This window comes from Oncorhynchus tshawytscha, linkage group LG16 (genome assembly GCF_018296145.1).
Source record: "Oncorhynchus tshawytscha isolate Ot180627B linkage group LG16, Otsh_v2.0, whole genome shotgun sequence".
Lineage (NCBI taxonomy): Eukaryota > Metazoa > Chordata > Actinopteri > Salmoniformes > Salmonidae > Oncorhynchus > Oncorhynchus tshawytscha.
Window position 1 is genome coordinate 85879767 of NC_056444.1, and position 12497 is coordinate 85892263.

Consider the following 12497-nt stretch of genomic DNA (forward strand, 5'->3'; position numbering starts at 1 on the left):
CCCTTTCCTTTGTCTACCAAGCCGTCATGTCGGTTTGGTCCGCTAGGGACTTTTCTATCATGTCAGTCACCAATGTACCTACTGTGTGTGTGTTTGTTTCTGTAACTCTGTGATTGATTAAGTTAGTTAGTAAATAAATAATAAAGCCAACTTATGATTAATGATCTATGAGGGTTCGTGCAGACATCCAAGAGTTTGTGACATTCAGAATATGACTGATGGGGTGATAAATAAGTGACTGTAATCGATAAGATGTGAAAATATCTGAAGAGTTCATTCAGAAAATAGAAACTCTTTAAACATTTTCCCGTGGTGCCCCGACTTCCTAGTTAATTAAAGTTACATGATTAGTTTAATCGCGTAGTTAAATGACACACGGAGAATTGATTTGATAATGTTTGGTCTTCATATTTAATGATAGTCAACGCGACGACAATGAGCACCATGAGTCAGCAAGGCTGTCCATACCGTCTCTCACACACACACACACACACAACTGAATCCTGCAGAACAACAAACACACAAATTAAGAAAATGACATGGCTTTCTACATCACAGCCATGCATTATCTACATACCAATATCAATATTCTATGGTGCAGTTAACATAGCCTGAGTTCCTTATCTGTTTGTGCTGTCTTGCCAACTCCCAACTTCCATAACAATGACAGCAAATGGAGATGGCAAGACAGCACAAACAGATCTGGACTCAGGCTAGGATGGATGACTCAAAACGAGGAAGAACAGTGGGTCATAGGCGTGTCCTTAGACCAGAGCAGGATCCACCAGGCTACATTCTGGGATGTATTCATTAGTCACACACCGTTGCAAAAACAGTTTTGCAATGTAAAACGATTTGCAACGAGAACATGTGTTTTCCATTGGACAAATCCCGTTTGGTTCCGTTTGGTCCCGTTTGGTTCCGTTCGGTCCCGTTTGGTCCCGTTCGGTTCCGTTTGGTTCCGTTCGGTCCCGGTTGGTTTTCTTAGTGAATACACCCCTGGTTTAAGCAGCCTGGGATGAACATGAAGAACAGTCATGCACACCGTGTACCCGTGCAGGGTCCACCAGGCTCTGACAGTCAAACATAAAAACCTGATTAAACCAGCCTAAGTGCTACTCTCAACCAGGCTATGAAAAGCATTGGGGGCCAGTCAATCATAGACACCAGGCATGTCCCTGGACCAAAGCAGGGTCCACCAGGCTCTCTGAGAGGGGCAGATCTACAGAGAATTCGACAGGAGGCTGGAGTCGCTGACGGGAATGTTTCCCTCCGTGCTGGGGGATAGGCAGCTCCGAGTGGTGGGCCGGCAGCGGCTCAGAGAACAAATAGGGATGGAGCAGGGCCTGAGAGAGAGAGACAGACAGAGAGAGAGAGAGAGAGAGAGAGAGAGAGAGACAGAGAGACAGAGAGAGACCGACAGAGAGAGACCGACAGAGAGAGAGAGAGAGACAGAGAGAGAGAGAGAAAGAGTTGAGAGAGAGACCGACAGAGAGAGAGAGAGAGCGAGAGAGAGAGAGAGGTGGGTGTGAGACAAACTGAACTTCTGTTTCAACCTCTCATTCCTAGCCTGGCCGTCCCAGATCTGTGGCACTAGACATGGACTACAGGAGTTTGGCAAGACAGCACAAACAGATCTGGAACCAGGCTCTCATCTTGTCTTTCAACTACCATAATGGGCTGGCAGACAGAATAGAACCGTTCAGAGGTTCTATTCTGTTATTCTAGAACCGTTTCTGACCTGTCTGGCGCTAATCCTCTGTTTAGAGGGGTAGACCAGGAACTTGTTGAGCAGGTCCACAGCCTGAGGTGAGGTATCAGGTACTATCTCCTCAAGAGGGATGGCAGGGTTCTCCTTAAAAGTGATCTTATTGTAGTCAGGCAGCTCTGTGATCTCCTGCAGAGACAGAGAGAGAGAGACAGAGAGAGACAGAGAGAGAGAGAGACAGAAAGAGAGAGAGAGACCATAATTTGCAAATAAATTCATTAAAAATCCTACAATGTGATTTTCTGGATTTTTTTTGTCTCATTTTGTCTGTCATAGTTGAAGTGTACCTATGATGAAAATTACAGGCCTCTCTCATCTTTTTAAGTGGGAGAACTTGCACAATTGGTGGCTGACTAAATACTTTTTTGCCCCACTGTACCCTCGTAAAACTGACTATCCTACCGATCCTAGACTTCGGCGATGTCATTTACAAAATAGCCTCCAACCACTACTCAGCAAACTGGATGTAGTTTATCACAGTGCCATCCGTTTTGTCACCAAAACCCCATATGCTACCCACCACTGGGACCTGTATGCTCTCGTTGGCTGGCCCCCGCTACATAGTTGTCACCAGACCCACTGGCTCCAGATCATCTATAAGTCTTTGCTAGGTAAAGCCCCGCCTCATCTCAGCTCACTGGTCACCATAGCAACACCCACCAGTAGCACGTGCTCCACAGATATATTTCACTGGTCACCCCCAAAGCCAGTTCCTCCTTTGGTCATCTTTCCTTCCAGTTCTCAGCTGGAACAAATTGCAAAAATCACTGAAGCTGGAGACGCATATCTCCCTCACTAACTTTAAGCACCAGCTGTCAGAGCAGCTCACAGAAAACTGCACCTGTACGTAGCCCATCTTGTAAACAGCCCATCCAACTACCTCATCCCCAAACTGGTATTTTTATTGTTCTTCTCCTTTGCTCCAGAGTATCTCTACTTGCACATTCATCTTCTGCACATCTATCACTCCAGTGTTTAATTGCTAAATTGTCATTATTTCGTCACTATGGCCTATTTATTACCTCCCTAATCTAACCTCATTTGCACACATTGTATATAGATTTTTTTCTATTGTGTTATTGACTTGTTTATTCCATGTGTAACTCTGTGTTGTTGTTTGTGTCGCACTGCTATGCTTTATCTTGGCCAGGTCGCAGTTGTAAATGAGAACTTGTTCTCAACTAGCCTACCTGGTTAAATAAAGGTGAAATAAATAAATAAAAAAATATTTTTTTAAAGCTGTGAACGATCTGAGAGACAAGGCAAGAAGGGCATTCTACGCCATCAAAAGGAACATAAATTCAACATACCAATAAGGATCTGGCGAAAAATACTTGAATCAGTTATAGAACCCATTGCCCTTTATGGTTGTGAGGTCTGGGGTCCGCTCACCAACCAAGAATTCACAAAATGGGACAAACACCACATTGAGACTCTGCACGCAGAATTCCTCTGTGTACAACGTAAAACACCAAATAATGCAGAGCAGAATTAGGCCGATACCCGCTAATCAACAAAATCCAGAAAATACGTTCAATTCTACAACCACCTAAAAGGAAGCGATCCCCAAACCTTCCAAAACAAAGCCATCACCTACAGAGAGATGAACCTGGAGAAGAGTCCCCTAAGCAAGCTGGTCCTGGGGCTCTGTTCACAAACACAAACACACCCCACAGAGCCCCAGGACAGCAACACAATTAGAACCCAACCAAATCATGAGAAAACAAAAAAGATCATTACTTGACACATTGGAAAGAGCAAACAATGCTATTTGGCCCAAAACAGAGAGTACACAGTAGCAGAATACCTGACCACTGTGACTGACCCTAAACAGAGAGTACACAGTAGCAGAATACCTGACCACTGTGACTGACCCTAAATGAAGGAAAACTTTGACTAGTGTTGGGTTCTAATTTTCCCAGAGTAAAAAACTCACAGACACTAGAGAAGCTTAACCAAGTTTAATTCTTCCCAAAGGGTGTCTGTACAGCTGTAATTCAGACAACCAAGACATTTCTTCCCATCACAGGTACAGTGCCTTGCGAAAGTATTTGGCCCCCTTGAACTTTGCGACCTTTTGCCACATTTCAGGCTTCAAACATAAAGATATAAAACTGTATTTTTTGGTGAAGAATCAACAACAAGTGGGACACAATCATGAAGTGGAACGACATTTATTGGATATTTCAAACTTTTTTAACAAATCAAAAACTGAAAAATTGGGCGCACCCAGCACAATGCTCAGCCACTTCCCCTAAACCAATCCTGTGATCTCCTCCCGTCCACCCAGCACATTGCTCAGCCACTCTGTCTTTCCTACAGATCTCACTCCTTTATATACTCTGCGTCTGATCTATCATGTCTTTAGTATCTCAATGTTCAAAGTTTTGAATCCAACACTATGTACAGACCTGGTTCTCAAGAGAAGACAGGCTATGTGCACACTGCCCACAAAATGAGGTGGAAACTGAGCTACGGACGGACGGACGGACAGGATGATGAACAAGAAGCCAAAGAGCCAAATCCCACTTCATCCACCATTGTTGCTAAGCAGCACAGGTAATCAATGTCCTAGAATCACACAAACTGCTTAAATTAAAATCAATAATTGATTTCATTTAATCAGAATGCTCTCAGTTGATTAGACTGAATAATGCAGAATGCTCTGAGTTGAAAGTAACATTTCTCTTAAAGTAACATTAAGCCAATATGTTTGTTTTGATTGACAGACAGTTAAACCCATTTTTATAACTACTACCGAAGTGGTGTAAAGTACTTCAGTAAAAATACTTTAAAGTACTACCTAAGGTGTTTTTTGGGGGCATCTGTACTTTACTATTTATATTTGACAACTTTTACTTCCCTACATTCCTAAAAAAAAATAATGTAGTTTTTACTCAATACATTTTCCCCGACACCCAAAAGTACTCATTACATTTTGAATGCTTAGCAGGAGAGGAACATCCCTGGTCATCCCTACTGCCTCTGATCTGGAGGACTCACTAAACAGAGAACATCCCTGGTCATCCCTACTGCCTCTGATCTGGAGGACTCACTAAACAGAGAACATCCCTGGTCATCCTACTGCCTCTGATCTGGAGGACTCACTAAACAGAGAACATCCCTGGTCATCCCTACTGCCTCTGATCTGGAGGACTCACTAAACAGAGAACATCCCTGGTCATCCCTACTGCCTCTGATCTGGAGGACTCACTAAACACAAATGCTTTGTTTGTACATGATGTCTGAGTGTTGGAGTGTACCCCTGGCTATCTGTAAATAAAAAATAAACATTGTACTGGCTGGTTTGCATAATATAAGGAATTTGAAATTATGAATACTTAAGTATATTTTAGCAATTCCATGTACTTTTGATACTTAAGTATATTTAAAACCAAATACTTTTAGACTTTCACTCAAGGAGTATTTTACCGGGTCACTTTCACTTTTCCTTGAGTCATTTTCAACTAAGGTATCTTTACTTTTACTACAGTAGTACAATTGGGTACTTTTTCCACCCATGCTACCTAATATACAGTAGAATATCTCTCAAATTGTGTGTATGCACAGATGGACAGAGAGCAGATGGACAGAGAGCAGATAGACAGATGTACAGAGAGCAGATGGACAGAGAGCAGATGGACAGATGGACAGAGAGCAGATGGACAGATGGACAGATGTACAGAGAGCAGATGGGCAGAGAACAGATGGACAGAGAGCAGATGGACAGAGAGCAGATGGACAGATAGCAGATTGCCAGATGGATAGAGAGCAGATTGACAGATGGACAGAGTGCAGATGGACAGAGAGCAGATGAACAGATGGACAGAGCAGATGGACAGAGAGCAGATGGACAGATGGACAGAGAGCAGATGGACAGAGAGCAGGTGGACAGAGAGCAGGTGGACAGAGAGCAGATGAACAGATGGACAGAGCAGATGGACAGAGAGCAGATGGGCAGATGGACAGAGAGCAGATGGACAGAGAGCAGATGGACAGAGAGCAGATGAACAGATGGACAGAGAGCAGATGGACAGAGAGCAGATGGACAGACGGACAGAGAGCAGATGGACAGAGAGCAGATGGACAGATGGACAGAGCAGATGGACAGAGAGCAGATGGACAGATGGACAGAGAGCAGTCTCACCGGCCACATGCGCTGGTTAGGTGTCCCCAGGACTCGGAGAACACAGCACAACTGTTCTATGTCATTCTCTCCAGGGAACAGAGGGGAGTTATTCAGAAGTTCCCCAAAGATACAACCCACTGCCCTATGGACAGGAGAGACTGGGGTTAGATACATCCTACTGCCCTGTGGACAGGAGAGACTGGGGTTTGATACATCAGTAGAGACTGGGGTTAGATACATCAGTAGAGACTGTGGTTAGATACATCCTACTGCCCTGTGGACACCTTATCATTACAGCTATCTGCTCTACAGGAAACACCTTATCATTACTGCCATCTGCTCTACTGTTGTATACAGTAGATAGGAAATGGCTGATTTACTGAGCTACCTCTTCACACATTATCACTGACCTGTTATTATAGGATTCGATATCAAATGAAAGCATCAAATCAATTAATCTGTTTGATTGATTGATTGATTGATTCATTAAGTAATTAATGAATCAATCAGCGACAGGAGAAACGGAATCCTCTTACCAGAGATCTACACCTTCGTCGTATTTTCTTGCCCCATAGAGCAGTTCTGGTGCTCGATACCACCTGAAAACATACAGAGCGTGATCATTATTGGCTTCTATTAATAGCCACATGGGATGGACGAGCTGGAGAAGACTGCTCTGAACAGAGTGCGATGGAGGGGAGGCGTCGGTGGCGTAGGTAAGTCATGATTTCCTCAGCTAAGACGTGTTTACACAGCCCAATTCTGATTTTTTATTTTAAATTTTTAACCTATTTATATTTTGACCAATCAGATCAGCTGTAAAAAAGACGATGATGTGATAAGTACTGATGTTGTTGGTCAGAAGTCCAATTAGTGGAAAAAAAAGGATCACAGCCCCATGTGAGCCTGCAGTGAACGGGGCAAACCGGTTTGTATTGGTATGCAGGGTACCTGGTGGCCACCTGATGGCTGTAGAGATGCTCTCCGTCGTTGTTGAAAAGTCTGGCCAGGCCAAAGTCTGCTATCTTCAGATGACCTGTAGAGCTGATGAGCAGGTTGGCTGGTTTCAGATCCTGCAGAGAGAGAAAAACACAACACCTTATGATATAGCTTATAACCAGGGAACCACGCAGACACAATGTGTGTGTGTTATAAGGACGTGAGTGACGTCACATTGTGTGTGTGTGTGTGTGTGTGTTATAAGGACGTGAGTGACGTCACATTGTGTGTGTGTGTGTGTGTGTGTGTGTTATAAGGACGTGAGTGACGTCACATTGTGTGTGTGTGTGTGTTATAAGGACGTGAGTGACATCACATTGTGTGTGTGTGTGTCTCACTCTGTGCATGATGGAGTTCTCGTGGCAGAAGGCAACCCCTTTGAGCAGCATCATCATGTAACCTTTGACATGTGCCTCGGTGAGAGGCCTCTGAGAGTTCCTGATGACCTCAGAGAGGTCAGAGAGCATGTACTCAAACACCAAGACGAACCCTGTACCGTGGGGAAACACGTCCTTGAGCTTCACCACCTACAACACATGGGGATGGAAGGTGAGTGTTTCTCAAGGGTAGCCGTGATAGCGGCTTGTTATCCGTCAGAGGGGGTGTACAAGTGCAATTACAAAATGGGCAACATTCTGAGGGTTAGGCTATATCAATTATATATATATTGTTTAATGTAACCTTTATTTATCTAGGCAAGTCAGTTAAGAACAAATTCTTATTTATAATGACGGCCTACTCCGGCCAAACCCGGACGACGCTGGGCCAATTGTGCGCCGCCCTATGGGACTCCCAATCACGGCCGGATGTGATATAGCCTGGATTCGAACCGGGGACTGTAGTGACGCCTCTTGCATTGAGATGTAGTGCCTTTAGACCGCTCGGGATAACTCACATATTGGTTGTCTTCAATCTCCTGTAAAGCCTTGATCTCTCTGAGGGCTTGGTTGGGGATCCCATCCTCCAACTTTCTCAGAGCTACTTTCTTCAGAGCCACAGTCTCTCCAGTCTAAATGAACAACAGAAAAGAGCATAACGTAAAGACACTGCTTGAAAATGTTATATTACTTGACTGTCTGCTTGTCTGCTTGCCAAACAGGGTGGGTATCATTTAATAACTAGGCATCAACTAGCTTACTCTTAATCTATTTCACAAATTATACCCACCCAGCCAAAGAAGAGCTAACTATCTACAGTAGACGTCTAACGTTAGTTATCTAGCTGAGTTAATAAGTCAAATAAACAGATTTGAATTCATACCTCGATATGTTTTGCTTTGAAAACAATGCCATGGGCTCCTTCTCCTATTCTACCCAAAATACTATATTGATCCATGGTCAATTACAGAAGAAGGTTAACGTTAGCTAAACTCTCTTGTTGATTAAAACGCCTGGCTTTTTCAACCAAATGTTTTTTTTTTTTTGGTAAGTAAGAACATCTACACATTTCTGGTATATCTAATACATCGTGTAATACAGTAAACTAGCTGTCAATGTAGAGCATCGTTTTTATCTCCCTAGTAATAAACGGTAGGTGACGGTTTTTACATTGACGACAGTGTTGTTATCACGTGACCATAATGGCAGCCTGCAATGGTCTGCTGCAGAAGACAGGGGGCGCTGTTGTATCGGCATCAGTCTTCTAGCTTCTACCTGATGGAGAAAAAATATTTGCTTGAACTGATTTCATTGTGCGTACAGCACAGGAGGTTGGTGGCACCTTAATTAGGGAGGACGGGGCACGTGGTAATGACTGGAGTGAGTGGACTCAGTGGAATGGTATCAAATATATTAAACACATGGGATTACAGGTGTTCAATGCTTGTCCATTTGCTTCCTTTTTGGCCATTATTATGAGCCGTTCTCCCCTCAGCGGTACATGGCCATGATGTTCAAAAGTTCATAGGTCAGATTCTAATAATCGCAGTGGTTGTCGAGGGTGCAACAGGTCAGCACCTCAGGAGTAAATGTCAGTTGGCTTTTCATAGCCGATCATTCAGAGTTTACTCACCAAAGCTGTAGGCTACAGATTCATGTTATTAACTAGGCCTATATTTTTGTTTAATATAATTAATAAATGAGTTAATTAAGAATAAAAAATATTATTTTGTGAGAAATATAAGGTATTTTTTACATGTTGCATTAAAGTTGACTAAAGTACAAGTTAATCTTATTTTGTAGGTATTTTCACCTGGTAATGAGTAATAAGTAATAACATAGAAATACATTACATAGAAATACGATCATTTTAACTAAACTAAATTCTGTGTAACACCTATTAATTACATTGTACTTATACTAACATTTACATGTAGTCTGCGGTGTGTTTGTTTTCTTGCTTGGATGGTGCTTCCAGAAGCTTCTAAATTAGCGCCAGGTTGTCAGGATGGGTAACGTACTGTATAAGTACCCATTAATTACAACTAAGTACCCCTCAAGATACACTTCATTTTAACTAGCTTAACCTAGTAATTACATTGTACTCTGTGGTGTACTTATGGGTTTATCCTTTCATTTGGATGGCAAGGAGGTTCAGGTTGTCATAACTGGTAAAGTACATATTTATTATAAGTATTTTTTTTTAAATTATTATTATAATCTGAGATGACACCCGTATGGTAGACCCCCAGTCAGTGAGGTCTGTTTCTATAAACCAAGGTAACCCAGTTGGAAGCCAGTGCGAGCAACACCATTGAGTGGAGATTTTAAAGAGTACGCATTCTTGGGTAGGTAATTAGAGCCTCCTCTAATCTTTGTAATCTCAAACACCCAGCGCATCTGTCCACAAGAGCTTGCAACCTTGTGACAGTTATTACTGAATCGGATACAGTGGAGAAGAAACTAAACACTAAATTGGTGAATGTAGTGGACACTTGTAACAAGCACGGAAACAAGCATTTGTTGTCACACCTCTGTAATTACGTACAGCAATTACCACCAGTTACATGTTGTTATTACAGTGTAACTACTTGTTGTTACAGTGTAACTATTATTACAACTAACTACGATACTTGTTAGAGTAATTACACTGTAATAAGGACCCCTTAACTTAGTGCTAGACGTCTCGTCAGTGGGACACCTGTCGACAACGTCCGGTGAAATTGGAGGGCGCGCAATTCAAATAATCATACAAATGATGGATATTAAACATTTAGAAACATACAAGTGTCTTATATCGGTTAAAAGTCTTGTTAATCTAACTGCACTGTTCGATTTACAATGGGCTTTACAGTGAAAGCATGCCATGCGATTGTTTGAAGACGGCGCCCCACATCAAAATATTTTTCACCCAGCACAGCCTTCATAAAATCACAAATAGCGATTATATATTCACTTACGTTTTGAAAATCTTCCTCTGATTTTCAATACAAAGGGTCCCAGCTACAACATGCATGGTCGTTTTGTTAGATAAAATCATTCTTTATATCCCAAAAAGTCTGTTTAGTTGACGCCATTGATTTGAGTAATCCACTCGTTCAACCTGCAGAGAAAGGAACCAAAAAACCCACCGCTAAAACTTTGTAAAAACAAGTCAAACTACGTTTCTATCTAATCCTCAGGTACCCTAAAATGTAAATAAACTATAATATTTAATACGGAAACAAGAATGTTCAATAGAAAAGTAAAATGAGTAAGTGCGCGTCCTCTTCGTCGCGCGCCCACAGACTGATTTCCAACTGTGACTCCCAGCATTAAAACTGTAAATTCTTCCACGTTTGGGAAGAAACAAGCCTTAAACCTTGAACTAAGACTGTTGCCATCTAGTGGAAGCCGTAGGAATTGCAATCTGGAAGCTGGAATTTCATATGACCCAAAGCTTTCCATTGTTTGGGCTCTCAAAATAAAATGTTTTTCTGGTTGGTTTTTCTTAGGATGTTCTCCTATCATACAAATTGTGTTATAGTCTCATACAATATTTAAACATTTCTACAAACTTTAAAGTGTTTTCTATCCAATGGTACCAGGGTAGCCTGGTGGTTAGAGTGTTGGACTAGTAACCGGAAGGTTGCAAGTTCAAACCCCCGAGCTGACAAGGTACAAATCTGCCCCTGAACAGGCAGTTCAGCACCCACTGTTCCTAGGCTGTCATTGAAAATAAGAATTTGTTCTTAACTGACTTGCCTAGTTAAATAAAGGTAGAAAAATAAAAATTATATGCATATCCTGGCTTCTGGGCCTGAGTAACAGGCAGTTTACTTTGGGCAAGTCAGTCAGACAGGAAGTGGAGAACAATAGACCCCAATGAATCGTTCCACTTTTTTTTTTTTTGTATGTAAATCTCAGAAGTGCACCGTAACCTCAGTTAACAGGGTTCTTCAATAATTATGCATAATAGCTGTTGGATGCGAATTTGATGTCTAGCTGTTTAGTTACTTGGGGAAAAATATTTGTCAACATGTTCTGAATCAAGTGATAAAGTGTGGGTGTGATACTGCACATGATTGAACAACCGCCAAAGATCGTTTGTTTTCAGAGTTAAAATGGAGCAAAATCAGGAGCATTTTCGGGAATGTTTTTTTAAATGTGTTTTTGAATAGAAATAGAAGAAAAAAAAACATTGTTTTCATATAACACCCCCCTCCCATATTTAGATTTCCACGTGGGTGGAGTTAAATGTGGAATGCCTGTCATTGGTTAAGTGCACTAGTGGTGAGAGTGTAGGGCGGCAGGTAGTCTAGTGGTTAGAGTGTAGGGCGGCAGGTAGCCTAGTGGTTAGAGTGTAGAGGAGGCAGGTAGCCTAGTGGTTAGAGTGTAGGGCGGCAGGTAGCCTAGTGGTTAGAGTGTAGGGGAGGCAGGTAGCCTAGTGGTTAGAGTGTAGGGGTGGCAGGTAACCTAGTGGTTAGAGTGTAGAGGTGGCAGGTAGCCTAGTGGTTAGAGTGTAGAGGTGGCAGGTAGCCTAGTGGTTAGAGTGTAGAGGTGGCAGGTAGCCTAGTGGTAAGAGTGTAGGGGAGGCAGGTAACCTAGTGGTTAGAGTGTAGAGGCGCAGGTAGCCTAGTGGTTAGAGTGTAGGGCGGCAGGTAGCCTAGTGGTTAGAGTGTAGGGCGGCAGGTAGTCTAGTGGTTAGAGTGTAGGGCGGCAGGTAGCCTAGTGGTTAGAGTGTAGGTGCGGCAGGTAGCCTAGTGGTTAGAGTGTAGAGGTGGCAGGTAGCCTAGTGGTTAGAGTGTAGGGGTGGCAGGTAGCCTAGTGGTAAGAGTGTAGGGGTGGCAGGTAGCCAGTGGTTAGAGTGTAGAGGTGGCAGGTAGCCTAGTGGTTAGAGTGTAGGGGTGGCAGGTAGCCTAGTGGTTAGAGTGTAGAGGTGGCAGGTAGCCTAGTGGTTAGAGTGTAGGGGTGGCAGGTAGACTAGTGGTTAGAGTGTAGGGACGGCAGGTAGCCTACTGGTTAGAGTGTAGGGGTGGCAGGTAGACTAGTGGTTAGAGTGTAGGGGTGGCAGGTAGACTAGTGGTTAGAGTGTAGGGGTGGCAGGTAGACTAGTGGTTAGAGTGTAGGGGTGGCAGGTAGCCTAGTGGTTAGAGTGTAGGGGTGGCAGGTAGACTAGTGGTTAGAGTGTAGGGACGGCAGGTAGCCTAGTGGTTAGAGTGTAGGGGGCAGGTAGTCTAGTGGT

At 43.0% G+C, this 12497-nt stretch overlaps 1 protein-coding gene across 1 annotated transcript; it reads right to left on the minus strand.

Moving 5' to 3' along the window:
* Positions 1-392: 392 nt before the first annotated feature.
* cdk20 (cyclin-dependent kinase 20) lies at positions 393-8476 on the minus strand. The gene is made up of 8 exons (XM_024376451.1): positions 8157-8476; positions 7792-7905; positions 7235-7423; positions 6849-6970; positions 6434-6496; positions 5916-6039; positions 1742-1897; positions 393-1346 (listed from the first exon to the last, which is right to left on the minus strand). Exons 1-8 carry the CDS (start codon positions 8229-8231, stop codon positions 1158-1160), a joined length of 1032 nt encoding a protein of 343 aa, XP_024232219.1. The 5' UTR covers positions 8232-8476; the 3' UTR covers positions 393-1157.
* Between the last annotated feature and the right edge of the window lie 4021 nt (positions 8477-12497).

Bases quoted from the DNA above. Each gene is read 5' to 3' on its own strand.
- cdk20 (XM_024376451.1), bottom strand. From the start codon at position 8,231: ATGGATCAATATAGTATTTTGGGTAGAATAGGAGAAGGAGCCCATGGC. The intron at 6,971-7,234 runs GTGAGACACACA...CTCTCTCTGCAG, and splicing joins AGAACTCCATCATGCACAGA to GATCTGAAACCAGCCAACCT. The intron at 6,040-6,433 runs GTAAGAGGATTC...TCCTGTCCATAG, and splicing joins GACGAAGGTGTAGATCTCTG to GGCAGTGGGTTGTATCTTTG.